A 27,477-nucleotide genomic window follows, 5' to 3' on the forward strand; every position below is an offset into this window, starting at 1 on the left:
CTGCAAATTGTTACTTCACCGCATCGTGACTGTCCCACATCATAACAGAGTTTTGTTTTTGACATTTCCAATGTCCCTCATTTGTCACCTTAATTCAAATATTATATTGTTAGTGGTGCTCCTTCCCTGCCTCATGTTTTCGAGAAAAATAATGAAATCCATTAACTGACCTCAAATAATATGAGAACATTTTCTAGTGCTTACGTGTGATGCCAAACTTGAAGCAGTAAAACCAGTAAAAGCGGTGAGACTGGAGAAAGACTTTGCAGAACATCATGTTACAGTGTTAACGGTCAACAAGTGGGGAAAAGCACAACAGGACACTGAAAAACAAGGGTGTGAACTCAAGGAGAAGTGTGACTGAATGAAAAAGCAATTTGCACACTGAGCAATAATGAAATGAGAAACTGAATAAGAAGAAGCAGCAGCTGCACTTTTTAATCCACCTGTTCTCTCTTTCACATGTATGTCAGCGACGTTAACTTTCCAAAACCCTCCCATAAAATCATGAGGTCTTTGGTCAAATGCTGAGCATGTGGGCCAAATGTGTGTGTAACTGAGACTACGTCGTAAAGTGGCCTCAGCACAAGGTCAGGTGTTCCTTCATTGGGTTTGTTTTTTATTTATTTGGTTTAAGTTTAGGTCACAGCTGAGCTAAACTTGACCTGGGGACCATAAGACCATTTGTGCAATAAAAAACTTTATTAATAGTAACATCGACTACAGTAAAAAAAAGTATCTTTAATAACGTAATACTTTTATAATAACAATGGACCAAGACAGTGTTTATTTTAAAAGGGTAATGGAATTTGACAGAGTTTATGTTAGCAGCTTTCAGCTCATACTTTTGATTTTAAAGCATATTCACCAAGTGTCCACTGTCTCCTCAGCACCAAACAGCAAACAGACAAAGTTAGCTACTACAAAGCACTGGCTGTCTTAAGAGATGAATGATATGACTTTAATAAGTTAAAACTTGCCCCGCGGAAAGGCTTGCAGGCTAAGTAGAAACTGTCAGTCCAAGAAAAACAATAACACAGATTGTCCGAGCTAATTCTCTAAGAGAACATACACCATTCGCCCACAACATTAATACCACCTTGTGGTTCTAAGATTGTGGTAGACGGGAGTAGTCAGTGGCTAAGCAGTTTCATATGCAATAAACTTTGATGCATTGTTTCCACACCTGTTGATCGTAGCCGGCAATTCTCACACTGAACCCTTTCCACTAAAACATTAAATCCATCAGGTAATATTAATGTTGTGGCCAGGGGCGGATCTGGAGAAGTTTAATTGGGGCGGTCAGAGCGGGGCAAACACTCAGAATAGGGTGAAATTTGTTTAAAAGGTTCTAAAGGCAAATTTAAGAACTCATATAATAAAATGCATATTAATAATAGAGTGTTTTGTTTTTGTGGACTCTAAGACAATATGCAAACAAATTTTAAATAGTTAAAAAGAGGTAAAGAGGTAAAAATGCATCACTTGCAGAGATAATCTGCATTGATCCAGCTGCAACATTTATTTATAATGATTACAGTTCTCCTCTTGCAGGTAACTGCAAGTATCTACAACTACCCCTTGTCACTCTGGCAGGGACGGGACTTGGGGTGGCCAGTAACCCCCGCCCCTTGACAAACTTTGAACATTAGCCAGGTTTTCAAAAGAAAATGCAAAACAACTTTGATGGAAAGGTGACAGAGCTGTGATAAAACATAAAAGCCCATTAAAGTAAATCCAATCTAGTTTTGGCACACAAACAGTACTAAATCTAGCCATCTAAATCCACAGCAACAGGGATCTCAGAGCAAAGCCTTGCTTCAGACCAAAGCTATTTCACACCTTACATAAAATAACACCTCTCATTCTCTCTGTAGCTCTTTTCTTCTCTCAACCTTTAGCTTTTACTGCAGTTTATGATCTAAATGTTGTGTCCAACCCTCTCACTTGCTTTTTCCCCTGCTGCTTTTACTGCTTTAGCTCACATAACACTTATTTTTACTTCCCTTCATAGTCTTCATCTTTTAAGAGTCCCACCAAGGCCTGTTACAGCCTTAAGGCATGGGATGGCCAACAAACAAACACACCCACAGCAATAAACACATCCTGAATGGGCTGTCAACTGAGCTTCTGTTTCCTCGTTCAAGTCTGTACTACCAAGGAAATATTTAATCTTTTAAAAGTGACATCTTCATCAAAATTATACTGTATTTTGAAATGAAAACCTACAAATTAATGCCAGTGTCAAAGCCTTTCAAGAGGGCTTAGACAACTTAAGAGTCTAACGTTCACCTCAGTTTGCAAACAAATTATGAATTCTGCACTTCAGCCACACCATATCTTGACCTAATCCATCTTTACTCTAAGGCTCATAATTGCTAATGGTTGTTGAGTTCACAGCCTGTGCCTGTGAGGCTGACTTCAGGGCAAAACAGCTCTCACTACCTTATTTTTAATCAAACAGACAATTTTCTGTCTCCATTCACAGCACCCATTTATAAAATCTAGTTTTTGTATTTGAAGCCAAACATGACTCAGCTGTCAATGGCCTCTATTTCTACTTCCAACCCACAATGAGCACTCTTTAATACATTGTTTTACAAGGTTCGCTGCATTTGTACGTATAGTTTTGCATATCAATTCACAGCACATAAAACCAGTGGAAGCCAGGTGGATTTTCATAATGGGTAGCATGCATTAATGAAAGTCTTTTACACATAGAAAAAAAAACATATTTTTGTGCTCACCGTTGTGCGGGCTCGATGGTGTTGCTGCTTTTTGAGATGTGGCTGGGGGTTTTATCCAGAATCAAGTTGCTGCAGTTGTTGGTCTTTGATGTTTTTGGTTGACCGGTGTCTGCTGAGTTCTCTTGCTGAGAACCCTGAGCCTTCTTTTCTTCCAGCATGGCCAAAAACAAAAATATATGTGCCCAAACACACGCCGACACATACATACAACATACACTTTCTTTCTGTTTCTAATAACACATAGGAAGACATACACAAGTTATGCAGATGTTTTGGTTGAGAAGCATATACATTTCCAAAAAGAAATCCCCAAACTGAGGAATCAATAAATCTCTTGCTCTGTTCTTCGAATTATTTTCACGCTGACCAAAAAAAGTGAATCAATTTTCTTTTATCCAAAAGTTATTTCAGAGGAAAAACAAATGCTCTGTTTTCCCAGGGTGCTTGCAATAAATCATTTCCAAACTATTGTAATACTGAGGAAAAAGCTAAAGCAAATAAATAAACGCAAAACTAACTCAGCTAATCCTCCAAGCTCTTTAAAACACAAAGTCCTCCGATATTCTGAAATGTCTGGCATCCCAAAACCCAAGTGTTCCAGAAGTCGAGCAATTCAGATTTCTGGGGGCTTAAGAGTTTAGTGGCTCATGGGAGACTGAAAGATAAATCAGGAGGAACACTGCACTACACTGCAGCCTTCCCATCTGAGCCAGCAGCTGGGGAGGGAGAGACAGACAGAGAGAGGGAGAACCAAGTGGGAGAGTCTTGAGGGCAAGACAGAGAGGGGAAATAAGAAAGACGTGTCTGAAAACTGTACTCACAAAGGGTCAAGAAATATAATAAATTATAAAATATGATTGTAGTAATATTATTTTGTTTTTCCAAATATTCTACTAAATACAGTGGATTTATTTTAGCGATGCCTGTTCTGTGACTATCTGATAAACTCCTGTGTTTCATTTTTAGAAAATTAGCTGTGTCCAGGTTTTAAAGGACCTAAACCGCAGGCTCCTTGGACTAGACAGAGAGGCTTCTAGTGGAAGTTGAGGGTGAACTTAGGCTTTAAGAAACTGTAAGAGTTATATCTTTCTTGTTTTTCATTCTGCATAGAAATTCTTGCCGCACATTTGTACACTTTTGCTGCTGCTGTAACATGGACATTTCCCCACTGTGGGACGAACAAACGTTTATCTTATCTTATCATTAAGGTTAAGGTTAATCCTGAATCAAGGAAAATTGCTGCACATAAAATCCTCACATCAACATAAATAAAATTAAAGATTCGTTTTAATAAATATTGTATCAACTCATTAATTATTTAGTAAATAATTCAAAAGAACAACGAAACATGTATAGACCCTTGCTGCAGTTAGTCACACACCACTCAGAGGAGCTGCTCATTAGGGCTTTCACTTGTGTGTAAAAGGTGCCATTAAGTATAAAATATAAATATACTGGTCATTAAATAGATGTTTAAATACAGTTGTCAATGGACCGCAGGGTAAGTGATTCGATCCCTGGTCCCGGCTATATGTCAAAGTGTCTCTGGGCAAGACACTGACCCCACCGCACCCCAGCGGTGCAGTGCCAGTTTAAGTGCGGTAGAAATTGGGGAGGGTTGTGTCAGGAACAGCATCCGGCGTAGAAACTGTGCCAAATCAACACGCGGACAATGATCCACTGTGGCGACCCTGAACTAGGGGATAAGCCGAAATTTTTAAAAAATGATGTAGGGTGTTAAGGTAGAGGAGTGATTAGTGTTGTTGCCTCACACCTAGAAGGTCCTTGGTTTGAATCCCTGGCCAGCTGCAACCTTTCTGTGTGGAATTTGCATGTTCTCCTGCTCGGGTGCGTTTATCCAGGTACCAGAGGTTGTTTGGGGATGTACCCGACCATATACCCAGCTGAAGCCCCTCCCATGGACCTCAACAGGATAAGCCATTACAAACAATGGATGGATATAAATATTTATAATATTATGAATTTGTTATTAATCAGTAAGGGAACAAATAATGCAAACAACAATGAAATGATGCAATTGAACAGTTAATCTCAAAGTACAAACTGACTGGAGTTTTTAAATAAAGGATTAAAAGATAACCAAAGTACAAAATGCAACTGTTATCACTGTATTTAACTTTATTTCACAGAAGCAAGTTATGTCAAACACATGTTATGATCACTTAAGCAATATCATTATAGCCGCCCTGCTAATTTGGCAAATGTTAACATAAAGGAAAAACAGAAAGGTGGGTATAAAGTATTCCTAGTACTGACCCACTGCTGACCTCTTGTGGGCTTTAGTGGAAAGCACATACAGTAAAATTAGAGAAAAAAAAAAACATAAAAAATGTATAAATGTAGATAAATCTTACAGATGTGCTAGTGCTACAATTTAATAAGTGTTTAAATTAAAGTTGTAAATCATTATCTAATACAGTAATCAATCAATGATCAATTCCCTATTTATTACTTCACTGAATCTGTCTCGATATATAGCACACTCACACAAACAAATAATAATTTCTTTACGGATAGTATTATCTATAATTATTACAGCTTCATATCAAATGTTGAATCTAAGATATATATAGATATCTATATATCTATATCTATCTATATATATATATATAGATATAGATATATCTATATCTATATATATATAAACTGCTCACTTTCAATTTGATGCCAGAAATCATTCCCAGAAAAGTGGGGAAAGGGGCAAAAGAATGCAAAAGTTAAAACTAGTCCAACATCTTTCCAACATTCTTTTCAGAAATCTTGGATGCCATGTCTATCATGCTAAAAGAGGCACCATCATTCTTGTTGTCAGGGTGCAGTTCAATAGCCACCGTTGTGTGTTTGCACAACTGTGAAGGCTGAGGGTGAATGATATGTACAGGTTTTAGAGTAACATCTGCTGCCATCCAGACAATTGTTTTTTAAAGGGAAGGACTTGTCAACCACTTATTACAACAGCATTACTCTGTAATTAAGAGTCTGGTTGCTAAACTTACCCGCCTGCAGTCCAGACTTGTAACATTTGGAACATTATGAAATGAAAATACGACAAAGGAGACCTCAAACAGTTGAACAGTTGAAACCTTAGTTTGAGCAAAGATGGGTAAAGAATAAATCACTTTTAAACTAAAGCAATAATTCCCTTTAGTTCCAAAATGCACAGAGAGGCGATGCAGCAAAGTAGTAAGCATGCACCTGTGCCCACTTATTTGAGACATGTTGTGACTGGCATTAAATTCAATATGAGCAAATATTTTTCAAACAACACTAACAATCTGTTTTAACATTTGATATGTTGTCTTTTCACTAAATTACCATGAAAAATAGGTTTTAAAAGATTTGCAAATCATTGCATTCTTTTTATTTACATTTTACACAGCGTCCCAACCTTTCTGGAAATAGGGATTGTCCTAAATGTTCAGTGAATTTTCAGTACATTTTGTTTTTGCAAAAAATCAACTAATAATTAAAAAAAAAAAAGACATGTGAGTTAGAGAACCTTGTTAAATGTATTACTTTGTTCCACAATATACAAAAAAACCCCAAAACAATTTGAAACAACATTGACAGAAACATTAAGTAGTAGTACATCAGTACAGTGTAGTGCACCAGGTTTCACAGTTAGCGGGTATTTCCATTAATCAGCCACAAGGGAAAAGCTCTGATTATTCTGTACAGTCCAAAATAATTATCATCCACTGAATATATTTACACTTTACCAGAGTAAGAGACTTTCACTAGTGTGTCAGCTAAATGTAGCTGGATTCAAACAAGATCAATTTCAATAAAAATACAAAAGATCACTAAATAAATCCTTTTTATGTGTGCTTCAAGTGATTTACAGTGCCAAGAAAAAGTAACAGCACTGTCAAAATGTCCTATTTTTCTGCTTAAATTCGAAATGAAATGTGATCTGAACTTTGCCAAGTCACAAACAACAACACCATATTTGTAAGCCGGCAAAACACAGAGTCATGATCTTCCATGACTTTATTGAACAAACCCACTACACATACAAAGTGATGGTGGAAAAAGTAATGGCAACAGCTTTTTCATAAGTGGTTGAACCACTATTGGCAGCAATAACTTCAAGCAAGCGCTTCCTGTAGCTGTGGATTAGATTTTTATAACTTCAGGAGGAATTCCGAACCATTAGTCTTTATAAAACTGCTTCAAATCAGCCACACTATAAGGACATCTGCTCATCATTTTCCTCTACACAATGGGAAGTGGTCAAGGTCGAAGGTGACAAAGCAGCACCAACTCTCAATAGTCCTTCCATCAACCTTCACTGTTGGGATGATGGCACAACGTTGTCTTTTTTGCACTAGACATAGTGGAGTGTGCTCATCACAGTTACCCTGGGTTAATCTGTTACACAAGAAATTTTCACCCCCATTCTTGTTTCACTGATTGGACTCCAGGTTTGCTAACACCTGACTTCAGTTGACTTTTAGTGACATCAAAGGCGTAATGTTACCATTACTTTTTCAACCATCCCTTTGTCTAATTCGAGGGGATTTAATAAAGACTCGAAAGATCAGTACTGTTTGTGTTTTATCAGCTTAAAAATACTGTGTTTGTTGATAACTGGGACTCTAGTGAAGATCCAATCACATTTTATGACCACTCTATGCAGAAATCCAGGAAATTGCATCTCAATTGAAAACTGTGCCATTAACCAGAAAACCTGCATGGTTTTAGTAAACAAAAAACTAAACAAAACAAAAATTATTGAGTAGAACAGGAGAACTTCGTCATCGAAACAAAATTACTCCAGTTGCTAAAACAAAACCAATGTGAGATACGGTCAGTTAATGCTTATTAAGTATTTTTTGTTTCCTTGTGTACTCTGAAATTTCCCTCAGCAATTTTTATTATTATTATTATTTATACTTTTTACATGCACTCACAGCTAAATTACTTTAAACCTAAAATTGGAATGTCAATAAACAGTGACCAAGGTTTTTTTTGTTTAATTTGTATATTAAACATGTGCACTTTGACTTTAGGTGCTAGTTATTGGGTAATAATGTTTAATCCACTTATTCACCTGCTCATTAATGCTTGTATTAAACACAAGTGCCATTGATTTCTAACACTGCTTTAAAAATAACCCAGACAACCTGTAATTTATTAACAATTACAACCAAGCTCAAATTATAGTTTTAATTTATTCATTATCTGATAACAGTTTAGTTAGACAATTTGGGAAATAACACAATTTCACATTCTTGTCAAAGTTAGATAATAAGATTTGAAACAAAAATGTCAGTCACTGTGTTGAATATAAGGTTACAAGGCGGCTTATTTTAGCATAATTATAGGAAATAGTGACTAAGTTCAAACCTGTAGACAGAATCAATCCTATACATAAGTTCTACTAAAGGCCTTTTTTATTTACACTAATGAGATATCATGCAAAAAACTGAGCTATTGTTAGTTTTGTTTCGGGACCAAACTGGTGACTTCATCATATGTATCAAGCAAGAGCATATAAACATTAGTGTCTAACTCCTAACAAGGACGTGAGCTTGACAAAGATTTGCTTTGTTTCCAAGCTGCAATATTACTTTAAAAGGGGGAACTTTCTTTATTTTGTGCTTTTGATCAAAGCCGCAGCATTGTGTGTTACTGTGACAATGAGATTATTTATAATTACGAAAAACATTTACAGAATGGAGAGTAAAGCTATGTTTTCTCCTATCCAACCTGCTCAGTTTGATTATGATTTGATGACATTTCCGCACCTTTGATATGATTGAATAACTTCAACCCTAAAGGCAACTGCTTCGCCGGGTCAGTTTGACACTAAAACACAATGCAAAGGGGAGAGCCACTGTGCACGTAGTGCTGCACCTTCTGTGCTTGTGTGAGAGGAAGAGGAAGAGAAAGAGGAAGACATGGGAACATGGAGATACAAATATAAAAAACCCCATTAGCTTACCACTTTCACACCACTTTAGCAGACCATAAATAGTTTTTTAACTATTTCTAAACTAGGACTTGTCTGATAAGAAAATTACAATGGTACAAATTGTACTGGCATTGTTAGTAGCTTTGTCTCTTTTCGTGCACTGATTCGCTAATCTGTACAGCCAATTCGAGTGGTCTCACAATGAGCAGACACGGACTGATGGCAAATCAATCTGTTTAAAAGCTGTCGAACAAGAGCCAACAATGCATAACGCACCGGAATGACGAGGCCAACGGAGGCTCAACAACACTGGGTGATGGATAACACACAGCTTGCTTTATCCCAGCACTAACAAACATCTCGGCTTGCATTTATTCTAAATCTAGTAAATCTTAACTGATAAACATAATCAGAAAATTATTACTTTATTATTATTGCACTCTGTCTGGAGAAAACATTGACTCCTTATAATGTGGGGCACGAAAATGACTTTTAAATTGCATTTATGGCAAAATAGGAGTTACTGGCAGCTTCAACTAAAATAACAGCAGCATCAGACTTTTAAACAACACATTTGTCCAATATTAAAGAAAAATAATGGATCAGAAACATATTAAATTCATCTTCTCTGCTCCCTTCTGTCCAGCCTATGTTTTCCTTTTAACATCCCTCTCTTTTCTCCAACTCAGGCTTCTGTTTCTCACCATAACCTACAAATTAACTTCCACTAGCCTGCTCACGTAGCTTCCTTCTTTCTTTCCAGCTCTTTCTTTGCTTCCTCTGTATCTCTACGTGATGTTGGATATGGGGTCGCTGATTTTCAGACACCTCCAGTAGATGGTTCGAGCCAAGGTGAACAAAGCAAGTAGGATCAGTAGCACCCACGACACATAGATTCCTTTAGACTCCTGGGCGGCATTCCACGTACCAAACTTAACAGAGACAAGCACAGAAAACTTTAAGTGGTTGAATCTGAACCTGAATCTGATCATATGGCCTCCTAAAACTTCTAACAATTACACAATGTTTGGCATTTGTGTTTTCATCACTTAATGTTATTAAATCTTATGTCAGAGTATAGCACACAGCATATTAAGAGAAAAGCTCTAGACACAAGAGTACAGTTTGTTGTCACGAACAACTATACTTAAATTTGATTGCAACACGCACCAAAAGTCCTGCAGTGGAGGCAGCTAGGACTACAAACAGTAGGAAACACAACAGGCTCCTCCTCTTGGGGTACCGCCGACCAATAGAAGAGCTGAAAATCAACAGAAGAAAATGCATTAAAAGTCAAAACTATTTTGTCAAAGACAAAAGTGGAGGATGCTTTTCTCCTTTGCCCTTTTATGTACAAATACACTTACACTTTTCTGCAGTGTGGACATCGGGCCAGAGTCCGGTCCGAAAATTCTGTCCACTAAGAGAGAAGGGAAATAAGAGGTCCCACTTAGTTTGTCTTTATATGTTTATATGCACCAGTTCTGAATCTACTGAACCAGACAAATATATGTTGTCAATTTATCCTGACACACAACATATGACTAAAATAAACAAAGAAGTGAAATTTGCACCGTAAGTTTATAAAATACACATTTGTATAGACATGCATTTGTTACCAGGAATGTATTGGAGCAGTGTCCACAGATGACTCTGATACCGACGGGCTGCTGGCTTGGTTCAGGACTTCCTCTGCCAATGTGAACTGGTCCCAGGTTGATGATGCGTTTACTGGCAACACAATCATAGAAAATGTGAGGACCAAGTCTGAGATAATTGTGGCATTTGTGCAACCAGATACTTAATTTACATTCCCTTTTCGGATGCAGCTCAAAAAGATACAAAATTACAGTTGGGTGAAAAACTTTGCATCCCCTTATTATGAAAGAGTAATAAAGTAAAACAAAGAATTTTTTCATCAATATAATATTTAATGCACATTTACCTAGTATAAATGTTAAGATCTGAAACTAAAATGGATTTTCAATCAATTTATCAAGGCGGATGCAAACTGATGGATTAGTGGTGCATTTTTATGTTTGTTTAGGGGGACGTTTGCATCCTTCAATATTGACAAGGCATTTAGCTGAATGCTGACTTAAGCTAACATAATAACAATGCGCCATCAGGTAGTACACAGTGTCGTTCACCCTCAGAAGTAAGAAAGTAATCAAGGTTCTATTTTTCAAAAATTTATAGTGAAACAATGAAAACTATAAATGTGGAAAAGTTTATATTCTCCTTTATAAATTAATAAAAAATTTTATTAAGTAAATGTGCCTTTATTTTGTATTATTTAATTAAATTAATATTATGTTGTCTAACAAAATCTTTGTTTTACTCATTGTTAAATTTAAAAAAGGGATACAAGGTGCTCCCTTCAACAATCTCATCCACAACTGAATTTTGATAAATGGCTAATAGGTTTCTTCTTCAGAGATGGTGTGATTATAAGCCAAAGCTCAGAGGCATGCAAAAATGACCAAGTTGTTTCTTTGTCTCACCAGTATGGTCTCGGACAGGCGATTCTCTGTGATGTGACTTTGCAGATGAGCAGGCAGTTACATGGGCAGCGAACATACTTCTTTCCAATAGGAGCATTCTTTATCGGCTACAGACAAATGAGACATGAGACACAAAGGAGAGATGGAGGTGAGAAAACAAATCCATAAGTTTCAGCAATCAGACCCTGCCAATGTCTAATAGGTGAAATGGGACACTTGTTACAGCAGCCTGGCTGACAGTGCTGCACAAGCATTAAAAAGTTGAAACAGTCAGAATAAATATTAGCTAAACTCCCAGTTCTGTTGTTCACCTTATGCCGTTGAAACTAAGTTAATAACTATTACATATTATACATATGTAAAATATCCGGTTTAATTTGCTATCTTACATAACTTAATGTTTGTGCAGCAGTTCATTAACTACTCTGAAGAGGTCTCATCTATTGCATGTCTGAATCTGTTGACTCACTGTAGCCTCGTTGCAGATGCTGCACTTCACCACATGCTGGTGCATCTTTCCCTCCACAGATATGGTGCTCTGACAAACCCGGCAGGTGATGATTGGAGCACTGCTGCTGTCAGGGCTGCCCTGTGGGGAGTATGGAGGAGGAGGCTCGCCTGGGGCCACTGAGCTGGGGAACGGTGCTAAACCTGGAAAAACGATACAAGATTACTAAAAAGAAAAATCAAAATCAAACTGAAATTTTATTTTTATGTCTTTTGGTACAACTGCCCACTGGGCAGCATGAGGGTGAAGTGGTTAGCACCTCACAATTACAACATTTAACTTATTGATTACTTGACAAATTATTATTGCTAATACAAACTGTAATGCATAAAATACATTTAGCAACGTACCAATGTACACTTGAGTGCAAACCTTTGTATACCTTTACTGTGGAATGGCATAAATTCAATCCATTGTTTCCTTCCACCATTTGTGCAAGGGAAATGAAGAAATCTTCATTTAAACAAACTGCTCAAAAACACTACTTGGATCTGAGACATGTACCAGCTGACTGATGGCAAAAGTGTGTAAGAGCATCACTTCAAACCAAGTTGGAAAATAACATTTATTGTAGTTTAATGTCACATTTTCTGGTCTATGTTCTGGTGAAGATTACTGTGGTGTAAGAGACGGGCTGGACTACTCAGCTTGAACCTTGATGACATGTTTGTATGTTGTTGTTGGTGTTATTTCAATATTTCCACAAACCAACTAATGTGTGCATGAAAGAGGACAGGGTGGAGAGTTGAGAGAAAGAAAGGAAAAGATAAAAATAGAAAGTTGGTAAGAAAATATTGTAAAAAGAGATTGAATTAAGAGCAGAATGGTTGAATGAATAGATTTGTATAGGCGATGTTTTCAACCGCCTCTGTTCGTGCATTAAGGAGTAGTAATAGAAATTTAAAAAAGAAACATTTCACGTTGAATCACAATAGTATAAGATTCTCCTATGTTGTTCAGCCGCACACTTGAACTCTTTTAAAGTCATCCTTTCATTATATGATCTTTGAATGCGCACAAATTCCATCATACAAATTTATGAAACAACTTTCTTTTACAATAACCTTTCGGAAAAAAAGTGTAAACGCCTAAATCATACTTATTGGGACAACAATATAACTTTTATGCTTTGCATATTCATTTTATTGATAATGTTAGCTTATAAAGATAGTGTGTACACAGTCAAACTTTACCAAGTGTAATGCAGGTAGGGAATTGTGAAAAATGATTTCAAGTTACAATAGAGAGTCAAAAGAAAGGCAGACAAAATAAGAAATGACTCCTGAGTCCTTATATAGTTATTTGGCAAAACTGCATACAATTAATCAATAACTTGAAACTGAACGAAGGGCTTAAATTAGAGCGGATAATGGAATTTCTGAATCTACTCCAACAACAAAAAAAAAATTCACATTTGAGAGGGCTACTGAGTTTTGAACGTTGGTCGTTTACCTGAAACTACCTTTGATAGCTAGATAATAACGTTTTATTAGACCAAAGTGACAAAATAAGGACGCACCCATAACACATTTCAGATCAAGTAACGGTATTTAAGTATCTACCCATTCAGAGCGCCGATATGAGCCACTTAAACGAGTACTTAACAATCATAAGGCTTTTCATTCTATAAAAAAAATACAGCAACCATAAAAGTGCAAAGACTTTGGACTTAGTAGACAGAAGCAGGAGGATGTTACCGAATCAACGTTAATTCCCTACGTCACTGCTAAACCAGACCATAAAGCTTATCTACCTCACATTAGATCACCTTTGGTGAATAAACATAAAATGAGTGTATTGTTTGTGGGTTAAATCTCTTTTAGGTGTCTGTTCACTCTTTTCTGTACAGCCAACGTTAGCCAAAGTGCGAACTAGGTAGCTAGTATGCAAACAGAAACTAACGTTTGTTTACAATACGACATATGCAAACCTGAACGTAACACTTAAATACTGCTTCAGAAAAAAACACCAGCATGTCTGTATCACTCCAGCCAGGATTGCGAACCAAACAGCGAACATACTTTGTGGTTTAGACGCATATCCATGGGAGCCAAAACCGGGAGAGAAGCCGTTACTCCCGTCGTGCTGCTCAGAGAGTAGCGGTGACCGTTCCCCGTCCGCCATCACGACCACAGGACCCTGGCTTTTCGAAACACCTTCAGTGTTTCTAGCGATGGGTAATCCTCTGTCCACCGAGAAAGCTGTCAAACAGTCTCTGTGAAGACTAAAGGCTTAAACTGACATCCACATGACGAGGCGAGAAATCCTGAATGCGGAAGCGATACAACAAAAACATCTCTCACATGACCGTAGCCCGAGTCACGCCTGTGACGACATGGCGCTCGTCCAATGGATGAGCTCGGTGCAGTGGAACTCGTTCAAAGATGCTTTTGATTGGTGGAACTGGTTCTCAATCAGTTCCGCGTTCAAGTGTTTTTTTTAATATGTAGTGTTTTTGGTGAAGATTTCCGATCACAGAGTGCTATAGAAACTGACATGATTTGCTGGAACCATGTGGAAATTAACATATGTAACCAATTAATTACTTTATCTGATAATGGTGTAAAGAAACTAATGATGTTTTGTGTGTATTTTTTAGATTTAAGTATTTGGTGTAGCCAATTTAAAACAAAATTTAAAACAACAGGAAAGATTTGTGTAACATAATGAAACTGCAGCAGTCAGTATGAAACCAGTCAACAAGCACTGAGTTTGCAATCTGACTCACGTACATGAATGAATCTTGTGATCTGCTCAGCTCCTAACTGGTTTGTTCAGCATCTCTCAGACTACAAGCTGCATTTCAGCATGTATGTTAAGGCAGCAAGATTGTGGCAGAGCAGCTGAATTTAGATAATTCAGGTTTGTAGTTGGAGTCTTGAGCTGTTTTTAAAAAAAATGTTCAATTTTACTTTATTATACATACTCTTGTGTCATCCTGGCTAATGTGAACATTTGGGTATTTCCTGGAGACATGACAGTGTACAGTAAATACGCCTTTAGCTTATTCACATCTTCTTTTGCTCTAACTATAAAAGGTCAGACCTGGGACTGAGTCCAGACCCAAAGGGAAACATTTTGGGAAACAAGGGGACATTAAATGACAGGACAACGAAGAACAGTAGATTAGAGTGGTAAGCATAATGGATACGGCCAAAATCAGGTTCCATGTAATCAGGCTGCCTGACTTTAGACTGTTATCGGGTTAACATTGAAAATGTTTTTGATAAATGACATTGTGGCATCACAGCTGTTATGCCCATGGAAATTAGAGTTCAATATATCTTTCTGCATTTTATAATGATACACATAATAATTAGATTTCAACTTATTTCTGAGGATTTTTCTAACAAAATCTTTCGACTAATTTGCTTATGCCCACACATGTGATAGGAGATATTATAGTCGGGTATCGGTATATCAAATGCCCGGATTTGCTGCCTCGCCACATCCTTGAAGTTACATTACAGGGAAACGTATCTGTTCATCATCCTAGTTTTTTTTTGGATTTACATACCCAATGACATGACACAGTTTGGGGCTACACCTACAGTATATATCTCTATTATTGTATAAACTGTCCTGGCATGGATCAAATTATAGCCTAATTTTTGCATTGGAAGAAATAACCTAGATAATCATCATGTGAGTTTTCACAGATTTACATAAATGTATGTATTCTGTATGACAGCATTCCCCCTGTCAAGCAAGGAATCAAGGTTTGTGCTTATCTTGTTTTACTCTAACCTAGTACACACACACACACACACACACACTTTCATGTTAACTTGTTTACTTTTTGAACTGATATAATTTATATTTATGGTAACTTTTAAATTGTGAAGCACTTTGGTACAGCCTCTTGCAGTTTTAAATTTGCTATGTAAATGTTATTATTATTATTATTATTATTATTATTAGCAGTATTAGTAGTAGTAATAGTATATAGATGTAATATAGAGATGTACAGTATACATATCATGCATGTCTTCACACCCTTTGCTTTAATAGTCCAAATAGTCACACCCTTAAGTCTGTGCAATTTTCTCACACCCTGAGTCTTGCTTCTTAAAGCTCTCCCAAAGCAATCACAATCCTTGTGTGAAAGTAATTCATCTGTTTCTGACTCAGTAAATAATTGTGCGAAAAAATTCAGGAACTCTGGGAAAACCTCAGGAGTAAATAGCAAGTGTGGAAAGCACTGTTGAATGTTCACTGGTCTCATGTGAAAAACTGCCATGTCACTGTGATGAATGTAGTGTAGAAATGGTTTAGCAGTACTTTGGAAAACTTTTGTCAATTAACAAGGGTACCGCTGCATCCAGAAGTTAAACCTAAAATGCTATTATGCATGGAAGAAGCCAATTATTAATCTTGCATCCACAAACTGTTGAGCAGGTGAAGTCTTTTATCCAACAAGAATGGTCAAATACTCCACTTGCAAAAGTTGGACAGCAAAGGCACAGGATTTTTTATTTACTTTTTGCTTTGAGTGTCTAAAAATAAGAATAACAGAGTTCACTAAAGCATCACAAAAACAAATTAATGAAAAATGCACTTCAAAATCGGATATTTGGAGAAAATATTTAACACGTCAACATCACTGAGAGGACTGCAAATATCAGTTACAGTCTAATTAGTTCAAATAAAATGACATTTACTGGACAGGTTTTTATATCTTTTTCTCTCTCATGGCTCCTTCACACTGTCATAGAAATTTTAGCCTTTTGTCATTTGACCCTGATGGAGACAATGATAAATGCAGACATGGAGATGCAGAGCTACTAAGTGTAACATCACTCTGACCACTGAATAACCATTTTTGTTGTCAGGTCAGACCTACAGTGCCCTTCAGGGCATAGAAACTGATGCTTGAGAATGACACCAACATACCAAATATAATCCAGTGAGACTCAAAGTGCATTTTATTTTGTTTTTTTTAATTTATGAGAAAATAATGAATGACAAGCATTCTTGTGTGAAAACCACATGGTTCCTGATTTCTAGAGAGAATGTGTATTAATCTTGGTTTTACTTAAAAACCTTGGACCCGTTGAGAAAATGCCAACCTTGGAAAATGGTTAAAGAAATAAACACTCAATCATAGTGCTGACTGATCACGATGCTGATTTAGAATTTAAAGGAAAACATACAAGAAAACAGATTTTTTTCACCTAAAACAGTTTCATGAACTAAATTATATTCCAAATGTCCAATGTTTATTTTATTTAATTTAAAACCAAATATCTATAAAAAAGAGACAGTCCCACCAATCTTAGCTATAGTCTTAAGGGGCCAGTAATAGAAATGCACGTCAGAATATTGAAACCACCCTCCAAAACAAGCTTCAGATCTCAAATTTGGAGTGGGGGGAAGTGTGTCCAACTCTCTGCAGAGCAGAGCATCTTTCTCAAGCACTAGCTTTTTATTCTTTCATACCAAGAAAGACTATTGAGAAATATCATGGGAACATCAGGGTTGTGAGAATTCAATTCGTAGGCAGATATATTATTCTGCAACAATGTAAAATTACTTCTTTGGTTCCAGTGGATTCTGTGGTGCCTTTCTGCACAGGTGGGCACTATACTGTTCCTGTCCCTAAATGCAACACCTCTATCAACCAGTCCCTGGAAATCAGCATCAAAACAAAGTCAAATATTTCAGAGGAAGGAAAAACACATTTAGGTAATCAAATGATATGATGGCCTGCATAACTGATTGTTTTGGGAAAGAAGTAATTAACCACGTTAAGGCATTAGTCACATACAGAAATGTTTTTTTACATGCACAAGGAATTCGTGTTCTGCAACGCCAACACTAGCACCAGACAGATTTCACAAGTGTAGGGGAAGTGTAACAGAAAAGCTTGCATTTTACTGGTTTTACAGAAAGGTTAAATTTAAAACCTGTGTCCAGTAAGTCATACAACAGAAGATGAGGATGGAATAAAGAACTACAACTTAGAAAGATGCAAAATGAGCATGAAAAAGTGTTTCCATCTACAGTAAAATTGGCTGTTGCAGTATTTCAGGGGCCATACAACAAAAACCCCACTACATCAAAAGAGTATCAAGAGAGTCTATCCTGAAATAGACAGTATCTCAAAACTAGGATGAAGAAAGTAATTCTATCCGCTTTGTTGTCCAGGAAATTTTGAATTCAGTCTCTTGTCCCATCAATATTTTTGTAGATTTTTTTTTTAAACCCTCGTGTTTGACATTTATAGTCTCCATATAAATGTAATAGATGGTATGAGCAGGTCTCTTCTCTGAACTTTCTATGACACTGTGGTGGCCTCTGCGATTTTCTACGTCATTGTGTGCCAGGCAGGTGAGACAGGAAGAGATCCAATAAGCTGGTTAAGAGAGCCGGCTCGTTCCTGGCCTGCCAACTCGATTCCATTGAGGTAGTGGAAGACAGAAGGATGTTGGCCAAACTGACATCGATCATGGATACCACCTCCCACCCCCTGCACCACACTACGGAGGCTCTGAGCAGGTACTTCAGCACAAGACTGCTACACCCAGAGTGTATGAAGGAGCGCTATCGCAGGTCTTTCCTCCCAACAGCTATCAGACTGTACAACACATCAATACTGTGAGACCCAAAGGGAAGTGACCTTTTTTTGTCTGTTATGTAACTTTTCTGTGCGCTTGTGCAATATTCCTTTAGGTTAAGGGTGGGAGGTAATAATTTTGTGATAATTTGTGGTATAATATCTGGCGTTTGATTTTTGCTGCTGGAACCCTGGAATTTCCCCATGATGGAATCAATAACGGTCTTATCTCTTTGAACAATGAGTAATTCTGTGTTATAGCTGGAGACAGTCATTTAACATTCCATGTATTTCATGCAGTTAAAGAATATTTAGTTAAATTTGCCAATTTTGGCAGTTTTTCATCAAGCCGTCCATCCCTGTAAAAGTTGGTGAATGTGGGCCGCAAAAATGTGCCACACACAAACTGCTCAGTGTATAACATGTGTAATGAGAGAAATTGACAAGCAGGTAAATATGTGGTGTGAAAACTGGCAGGACTTCTTCTGGCTGACTAGATGGTGCTGTTGCTCGAATCTACGGAAACCAAATGTAAGTAACCGGTGAAGTCAGGAATACTAGTAGTAAGATCAGGATGGCAATCAAGCTACTTAGAACTACACAGATCTGAGGACAAGGAGACAGATGTTCCAGTCAGGGTCAAAAGCAGAGCTCAGAGTCCTGGGTTTCCAACATGGTCAAGTTTCTAGAGAATAGGATGATCAGGCAATAACTCATGGTACCAGAGCTGATGAAGTATCGTGGCAGAAATGATTATGGAACAGGAAGTGGGACTGAGGGCCTACAAAATAAAAGCCAGGGACCACTATTGACCATGACAAACCGTCTATCCAATCATCCTTCCACCCAGGCTGTGGGTGTGGACAGTTTGCACAAGTTGAAAGAGTTAAACTTTCTGTAAAACATACCTTTTAAACATTACAATATTCCAGAATTAACACATGTTTAAAGTCAGTACTAGGTATACAAAAGATTAAACCAAAAGATATTCTGTTCCTGTTCATAAAACAACGTGCTGTGAAGAAGTTTAAATAGGCCACGTTCCTCTACAGATTTTTGTTCATTCAGACAGTTTTTAATTGTTTATTAGCTAATGTCTCTTCCCTCTGTTTCCCTGCACTCACACAAACACACACCAAAAAACCCCAGAAAAAACAAAAAACAAAAATCTAACTGTACGATTCAAATCTGTGAGCCACACTTGTAAAATAAATCAATGGGAGATTATTACATTATTACTCATTTGCATTAAATGATAACAAAGCAAAACCATTTGAGGGAATAAAAATAAAAACTTGTTTCCCCCCCAAATAGCTTTATAGCCTACAGTCTTGTAGACTTTCTATGAAGTGATGTTTTTGAACTCTAGATCAGGGGTCACCAACCTTTTTGAAACTGAGAGCTACTTCTTGGGTACCGATTAATGCGAAAGGCTACCAGTTTGATATCCACTTTTAAAATAACAAATTTGCTCAATTTACCTTTAATTATATGTTATTATTAATAATCAATTAAATTAATGATATTCATCTATGTGAAGACATGGATCATGTTTATGATTTCTCACAATAACTATCAAATGTGATTTAAAAAACAATAGCAAAAAAAAATTAGATGCAGCTCATTGGTAAGTGGCGCTACGGTGAGCTATTTTTAGAACAGGCCCGCGGGCTACTCATGTGGACCTTGGGGGCGACATGGGCCCACGGGCACCATGTTGGTGACCCCTGCTCTAGACAGTATGTTGTGATTTTGATTTATTCTGATCAGCAATTACTGTAATCTTTCTATCACTGCAGTTAATAAATATATGTTAATAAATATATGTCTGCATTAAAAATCATGTTCCCATCATCATTAATTTTAGGATTTTTTAACAACAATTGAAATCCCCACTTTGAACCTCAGCTGCACACCCTTGTCAATTCATGCGTAGCAGCATTAAAGCAGAGGCAAATAACAGCCCAAAAGTCGTTAGAAAAACATTTTAAGATTTAGGAATTTAGGAATTAGAGACTTTAATCCTCTTAAATCCTTTCAAATCCTAATTTTAAGAAGATTTAGATACTGATATAGCACAGGTTAATGATGGCCTGCAGAATGTTTGTTTTGAAAGACACATACTTTGCCAGACTCACACGCTAACCACAGTTTTAAATGGTTTTAAATTTCCCAGTTTGTTATGTGCGCAAGGAATCTGGTCTGTTGTGTTGTGCAGCTCCAGTACACAAGACAGCAGACAGGTTTGACAAGCATGCAGCAGCTTATACTGTAGGTGTGGAAAGGTTGTACAGGAATGGTAAATGTGAAGAATGTTATGCTTTCAACATAGAAACATCGTAGTACATCGTATGCAGTCCACCTGACTCAACAATATTTAGCCACTTGTTGAACAACTGTCATGAATAAATTAAAATGTAAAAGATTTGTCCAATTTTAGAGTGTTTTTAAATTATTCTGTCAACTGCTGTCTAAGTTGTTTGGAATTTAAGTTTACCTTTAAATAACAGGCCAATGAAGAACAATCCATCCATTATCTAAACCACCAGGGGGCGTGTATCGACAATGTATTGACTGACATTGACATTCCACTCAGAGTAAGGCCTAATAACATGGTGATCCCTCAACGTCAATGATATATATCAATGCTTTTTATTTTGCTTTTATTGTTTTATTTTTTTTATTTTTCTTCTTATCCTGTTAGTACAGCGGATCATTGTCCGCATGTTGATTTGGCACAGTTTTATGCCGGACGCCCTTCCTGACGCAACCCTCCCCAATTTCTACAGGGCTTGGACCGGCACAGCACAGCTGGGGAGGGGAATGGGCTGTTTGGGGTTCAGTGTCTTGCCCAGAGACACTTTGACATATAGATCGGGATCGGGGATCGCAAACCTAACTCTAAACCTTGTAAAATAACAACATACATTCAGCTGGTACAAATGTTCTTTCAAGTTATGTGCATACTCACTTGCACGTGACTGGACACATAACAATACACTTAACAGTGAATCTAAAAATATGTTGAAGTCTACAGAATGTGTTCGGATTTGGAAGTCATCCCAGAAGCAGCAGTGTATGCTGATTATTATTATCTCAAATTTACAAGACAGGTTGGCAAACTTTTTCATACCACAACACCTACTGATTCATTGTTTGCCACAGAGTAGAATACAAGGGGAGGGATTAAGATGTGTTAGTGTTCATTTGGGCTGCTGCAAGTGCAGAGACTACAACACTTCATCATGGTGCTCTCGTTGCTGCTGTTGCTGCTGCTGGTCTGCAGTACCCGGGCTAATCAGTTCCTGGGGACAGTGATGACCTACTACCCAGGAAACACCAATGCAGATGGATCTGTCACGGTATGTAATGCTTGTTTTTATTAAAACGTAAAATTAAATTTTACGTTTTAATACAAACCCTTATATCAAAAAGGCAGCAAAAACATTTATTTATTTCATTATGTTCTATTATATAATAATAGATTCAAGGTGAGTCACAAAATATTATATCTTTCTATGAAGTCCTACTTTTTTTATTAACCAGTGCAAAATTATGTGTTTTTTAAATTAATGATTAATTAAAAGGTGCCTATACTATTTTAAAGGCTTTTACAGAAGGAAAATAATTCTATTATCTGGATATTAATATTAACTCAATGTCATCACCCTAGGTCCAACTTCTCTATAAACTAAACTTCGAGAACTGTACAATGTTAACTTGGGAGTGTCTGAGTGGAAACTGTGGTACTGAAAGTGTAGTGATGAGAAAAGGTTACGAGAGTAACGGTGAGTGGTGTCAGATGGAGGGAATCTCGACTCGAAATGTTCCCAGCAATGCCCCATTCCAACTGTGGTGAGTGCACCATTTATGTTGGGTTTTTCAAAAAAGACATTTATAGATCAGCACCTTGTTGATGTTTGACTGTATCAAACTACATCGTTTTTATAGAAAATGTTACTCCCTATTACATTGCTTTTACTTAAATATTACACCTGTATTACTTTTTTAGGTCTGAAATAATACTCTGCCTATACCCTACTAGAGCTGTGAAGTGTTACCTAGTGTTATGTACTTATGTAATTACAATTTACAATAGCGGCCAGCTATTATTGTGCTATTCAGTAATCTGTTATCACTTAATATCATGCACATAGTTATGGTCCAGTGGGCATCGTTTTACCTACCAGTAGCCCATATATTAACATCAATGAATGTTTTCATTTGGGAACATCTAGTAGCTGTTGTTAATATGAAAGCATTAAAAGTGAAAGGTGATAAAAGAATTTAAAGAATAAAAAAGTTCACGCTGATAGGTGGTCGGGATGGATAAAATGCAGGATGAGATTTCTTTCCTATTTCAACCCAACAGTCAATGTTGTAATTTAATATTAATCCAAACAACAATCTTTTCCCTAATCCAAAACTTTTACTTTTTGTGCTCAGAGAGAGGGTGGAGTTCAAGTTCTATAATTGTACCATCAAGCTGCAAACAATTGCATGAGGAATACGCTGACTCACAGCCAGCAAATGCAAGCATGTAAAACAATAAAGAACCTGGGGGAAGAATTATTCAACAGAATGCAGATGTGTGATCGTGACAGTTCAAAGATAAATGTTATGCAAGCTGTCAGCACACACTAGAGATGTCCGAACAGAACATGGATGTCCCTCACATTCTGAGCAGAACAGTAAAAATTGACTTTCCCTTGACCTTACACCACAGGTTGAATGGTGGTGACTGGATAGACAATATCACCAATGGCATCGTAAATTGGAGAGCAGTGACTCTGGTGGAATTAAGGAACCGGTCAGACATAGGCAAAGCCAACACATCCCCCCAGACCACCATTCTACCAGATGTGAGGTAAGTCCAACCTCTAACCAACCAAATATTTAACCAATGTCCCTATTGTAGAAACATCTGGCCAAAGCAAAAAAAGAAATTAAAGAACCACAGCTGTGCAAATGGTATGAATGCTATGGTGTGATATTCATTCATGGCACAGCTTGTCCAAGACTATAGTTGAAACAGTAGGGACCTGACAATAGATTTAACCCCACACTGAGGCTGGATGATAGCAAGATTTTTATTTTCCCTCTGTCTTTTAGAGTTCCTTCAAACTGTCAGAGAAATTTCAACCTCTTGGCGTTCGACCCAGATGGAGACACCGTCAGATGCAGATATGGAAATACATCTCTGTCAGAGTGTAATCCCTGCACACCCCCTTCTGTTCTCAGCATTTCACCAGTGAGTAACAAAAGCACACAGTCTCAGTGAGTTATTCTCATGTTTGTACAGTCCTGCATTTCATTACTTGAGAAAAAAACGTTCTTTTTTTTGTCATTTGCAGTCTTGTTCTTTGTCATTCAGCCCCACCAGTGATGAAGGTCCATATGCAGTACAGGTGGTGATGGAGGACTTTCCCAACCAAAATATAAGTCTGACTCAAACCAACGGGACAAAGACATTTCTGACTCCCAATGATGCTATCAGCAAAATACCTGTGCAGTTTGTTTTATGGGGTAAGACTTCCTGAGTTCAAAATCTCCCATTATTCCAACTTGGGAGTGTTCACATATTATTTAACACCAGTTAACTGTGTAGCTCTACCAGATAAACAGACTAAATTTGATACTTTTTCCGTCCTAATTTTATTGAAATTGTAATGCAACAGGGAGTTTTTGTGGTTTGTCAATAAATAAATAATAAACAAAAATGTGGGGTTTTTATTGTGCATATTAACAAAAATTTATTTTTGTTTTATTATTATTTATTTTCAATCTCTTACAATCTGTTTTTCATATAAGATCATGCAGAAAATTTAAATATGCATATAATTTTTTTTTCTAATGTTCCAGTGGATCCTCCAGTGCCATCCTGCACAGAGGGACTCTATCTCCCAAATTTTCTACCTCCGACCCCAAACAACAGAGCCCAGTTTTTCACTATTGTCAATAGGGCCATCGTAATAAATATCAAAGCAGAGGCGATCATCTCGACGTAAGTCAAAAAGCAAACAAATAAAAAAAGATTTATCTGGTGGAACAGGAACAGGAACATCTTCTGCTCCTTACAGAATTTCGGAGCTTCTTTACAGTGGGCCATCTACTTTAATCCAGAACTCAACAGGAGCAGGACAGTTCAGCCTGACATGGACACCATCTCAGGCTGAAGAAGGAGGAAGCTTCCCTATCTGCTTTGTCGTCAAAGCAAATTACAAGTCAGTATCTTCACTATCATCTCACAGTAGACACAACTTTTTGGAAACTTAACAGATGTAGCTGTTTAAACTTGTGCTGCTGCGTTGGGTAAATGTATTTGTTATATCTTGTGATAAATTTATATTTCCACAGTCTGAACATATATAACTCAGACCTACGATGCGTCATTGTGACTGTTGGAAACAGTGAGTACAGTATAGTTTAGTCATGTTTGTTACTTTTAAATCAATTCACTCCTATTCTAAATTATTGAAGCTGACGTGTAATGTAGCTTTTCTTTTGACTTTGATTACAGACCCAACAACAACCACAACTTTACCAACTACAGGAAGTTCTGGAATGTGTATGTACAAGTTGAGGCTTTATGCTTAAATCGCACTGCAGACACTTTGCCCCAAATTGATGTAACACAACATAGTTGGGTAGTCGAGGATGCAACTTATAATTGTTCAAATGGACAATCAATTTACTTGAAAATTTACTTTCTGTGGTGAAGTAAATCCTTTCAAAGGTCTGCAATTTTGAAGGCCCATAAATTCATGGTATTGCCCAGAAGCAGGCTGTTTTGACAGTGCTGACCTTTCAGATGGGTTTAGAGAAATCGTAACAACTTTGCATGAATTAAAGGTCATAAATATGTTTAAAATAAATTTAGTATAAACAGAAATGAGTCAAAATGAGCCATAATACCAGCTCATTAAAGGTGTCAAGCATAAGCTTAATAAGCATGGGGAAACAGCAACTAAATACACGAGAAGTGGAAAAGCAAACTAGCACTCATCACCTTTATGCTACTGAATGTTAATAAATGAAACAATTTCCATTCTACAACATAGGTTATGTGTATTTTAGTTCATTTGATTGACTTATAGCAGTAACAAAACTCAAGCATGTATTTTTCTAACCTTCTTTTTACTTTCACTGTAATGTCTCTAGATGTTGTAGGGCTGAGTGTGAAGGTTTCTTCTTCGTCTCAGCAGTCTAAGGATGAGATCCTGTACTACCTACAACAGGTTAGTGTCTTCTTATCTCCACCACAGAACCAGATGACTGTGCTTTACCAATACTTATGCACCTAAAAAGATACATTTAATAATAAATAGTAAATAAAGATAAATTAATTACTGAAACTAATCAAAAGATGAATTAGGCCTATGGTGCCCAAATGACTGCAAAGGCTGTAGATGTGTGACTAATAATTCTGCCTATGCAGACATTTGGTGTCATCATTTCTTTCTTAAAACAAGCTCTGCAGCTTTACACAGAAACAACATAACTGAGAATGCAGAGATCCTATCTCAGCACTGACTGTTCCTTTCTCCTCCCCAGGCTAGGTATTACCTGTCATATTATGGCCTGCCAAACGTCACTATAAACATTGTGAGCTATGTGCAGCACTAACCACGACGACCCCTGTTGTTTTAACATGATCATTTATTGACCATCCAATGATAATATACAATTGTCTGTTGCAAGTTCATTTACTTTATTTTGACTGCTCTTTACTAATAATTTATTTAATCATTTAAAAAGTTCTTCGCTTCAATTTCTTGTTAAAAAAATAATTATGTTTATCTATATTTATTCTAAATGAAAGTTGTGAAATGCTGATCAAATTTTCAATTATGGTAAATGTTTTGTCCTTTACATTTATTTACTGATATTTTTTTAACATATTAGTCCAATATGATCTGGGAAAATGTTAGATAAATTGTTACTCAAAAATGACAGAGTCACCGGAATCTCGTTAAAAGGTTTTTACTTGCAGCAAGGAGTCAATACATGCACAGCGAAAGTACAGGGTTGACTGCTGAAACTGTTACAAACACTTATATTCTCAACAGGGAGGACCTCCACACAGTTTGTTTTATTGTTGGTATTGTCATGTAACACACATTTGTTCGCTCAATACAGTATATATACAAACCGTGAAATAAATCCTAACTTGCTTAATGTTATAATATTCAGTTTCTAATTCTACTATACAGTCACTTTGAGGCTATATTTTTTCGAGTTGTTATACTCTGAGGTGTTTCTAAATAATGTGTACAATCATTAAATAAACAAGTTGGACATGGCATTACATCCATCTGAACTAGGGCAACATTAAATATCAAATAAAATTGAATTCAGACCAGAAGCTATTGCTTCTGTTAATTATAATTCTAAAGGTGAAGTAACACTTGTTGTGCTTGTTAGTTTGATGTGGTTGTAAGGTGCTACCTGACAGCTGGATACCCCTAAATCTTACACACTGGATCTTTAAACACAGCTTGAATGCTTTTGTTTGTTCAAAAGCAAATACCTTGGGAAACAAAAGTGTCACTAGTTTTATTCAACAATGTCAATCCAGTTTTTGTTTCAGTCTCTGTCTGTCTGCTCAAAATTATGTACATATGCAACTAAACTGCAAAGACAATGATTATTTTACAGAGACCGCAACCATATTAGGACTTTCATCTGATTTAACCTGTTTTCTGAATGAAGCAGCTACAGAAAGCACATGACTGACCCATCAGGCCCATGTGCTGTTAAGTTTAGTCAGGAAAAAAACTTTAAGTTAAGGTTAGAGAAACTGTGTGGTTTATTTTAGTGCTATTTGTGCCTCCACAAAACCATAATGTTTAAGAGCATTGTAGTTACAAGACTGAGTGTTAAACTACAAGTTTAGATATATTGCTTCTGTTAAATTTCTGTGAATAATAATATAATTCTAAAGGTGAAGCATTACTGACAGTAATACTTACAGTAGAGCCTGCTACTGTGAAGTCTGTAGCATGTGACTGTTTTCAATCCTTGTACAAATCTTTGGTCTAGGCTGGAAAATAAATGTATGGCAAAAAAAAAAAAAAAAAAATGTTTCCTCTGTTTTTCCTTACATTTAATAAACGGTGTGTACAGAAAGAACTCTAATATTTATAACTTGAACTCTGAATAGAAGTTACAGTACACTGCTCCCTCTTAACATGCCAGTAGCTACGGGGCCTTCCTGATATTAG

General features: G+C 36.9%; 2 protein-coding genes across 3 annotated transcripts; one reads left to right on the forward strand and one right to left on the reverse strand.

The window, feature by feature from the left end:
• Positions 1-4,863: 4,863 nt before the first annotated feature.
• On the reverse strand, positions 4,864-14,000 carry LOC137137652 (type I phosphatidylinositol 4,5-bisphosphate 4-phosphatase-A-like). Its single transcript, XM_067524189.1, has 7 exons — positions 13,719-14,000; positions 11,659-11,840; positions 11,190-11,296; positions 10,305-10,416; positions 10,053-10,105; positions 9,856-9,946; positions 4,864-9,617 (listed from the first exon to the last, which is right to left on the reverse strand). Exons 1-7 carry the CDS (start codon positions 13,819-13,821, stop codon positions 9,474-9,476), a joined length of 792 nt encoding a protein of 263 aa, XP_067380290.1. The 5' UTR covers positions 13,822-14,000; the 3' UTR covers positions 4,864-9,473.
• A 7,457-nt stretch (positions 14,001-21,457) lies between these two features.
• On the forward strand, positions 21,458-27,333 carry LOC137138262 (uncharacterized). Of its 2 annotated transcripts, XM_067525313.1 has the most exons (11): positions 21,458-21,615; positions 21,927-22,108; positions 22,980-23,120; positions 23,366-23,504; positions 23,608-23,779; positions 24,116-24,257; positions 24,334-24,477; positions 24,611-24,663; positions 24,774-24,821; positions 25,415-25,491; positions 25,808-27,333. In XM_067525313.1, exons 1-11 carry the CDS (start codon positions 21,499-21,501, stop codon positions 25,877-25,879), a joined length of 1,287 nt encoding a protein of 428 aa, XP_067381414.1. In that variant the 5' UTR covers positions 21,458-21,498; the 3' UTR covers positions 25,880-27,333. The 2 variants fall into 2 exon arrangements, with proteins under 2 accessions (XP_067381414.1, XP_067381415.1); XM_067525314.1 differs by lacking the exon at positions 21,927-22,108 and having other exon boundaries at positions 21,479-21,615.
• Positions 27,334-27,477: the final 144 nt, after the last annotated feature.

Source organism: Channa argus, chromosome 12 (genome assembly GCF_033026475.1).
Source record: "Channa argus isolate prfri chromosome 12, Channa argus male v1.0, whole genome shotgun sequence".
NCBI classification, from domain to species: domain Eukaryota; kingdom Metazoa; phylum Chordata; class Actinopteri; order Anabantiformes; family Channidae; genus Channa; species Channa argus.

What these genes read in the sequence shown, in the direction of transcription:
- LOC137137652 (XM_067524189.1), bottom strand. Translation starts at nt 13,821, where the DNA reads ATGGCGGACGGGGAACGGTCACCGCTACTCTCTGAGCAGCACGACGGG. An exon ending in ATATGCGTCTAAACCACAAA is followed by an intron (nt 11,841 to 13,718) that starts GTATGTTCGCTG and finishes TCGTTTTTCCAG; the next exon opens with GTTTAGCACCGTTCCCCAGC. An exon ending in CCTCCACTGCAGGACTTTTG is followed by an intron (nt 9,618 to 9,855) that starts GTGCGTGTTGCA and finishes GTCTCTGTTAAG; the next exon opens with TTTGGTACGTGGAATGCCGC.
- LOC137138262 (XM_067525313.1), top strand. Translation starts at nt 21,499, where the DNA reads ATGGTGCTCTCGTTGCTGCTGTTGCTGCTGCTGGTCTGCAGTACCCGG. An exon ending in CATTGTGACTGTTGGAAACA is followed by an intron (nt 24,664 to 24,773) that starts GTGAGTACAGTA and finishes CTTTGATTACAG; the next exon opens with ACCCAACAACAACCACAACT. An exon ending in TCCTGTACTACCTACAACAG is followed by an intron (nt 25,492 to 25,807) that starts GTTAGTGTCTTC and finishes TCTCCTCCCCAG; the next exon opens with GCTAGGTATTACCTGTCATA.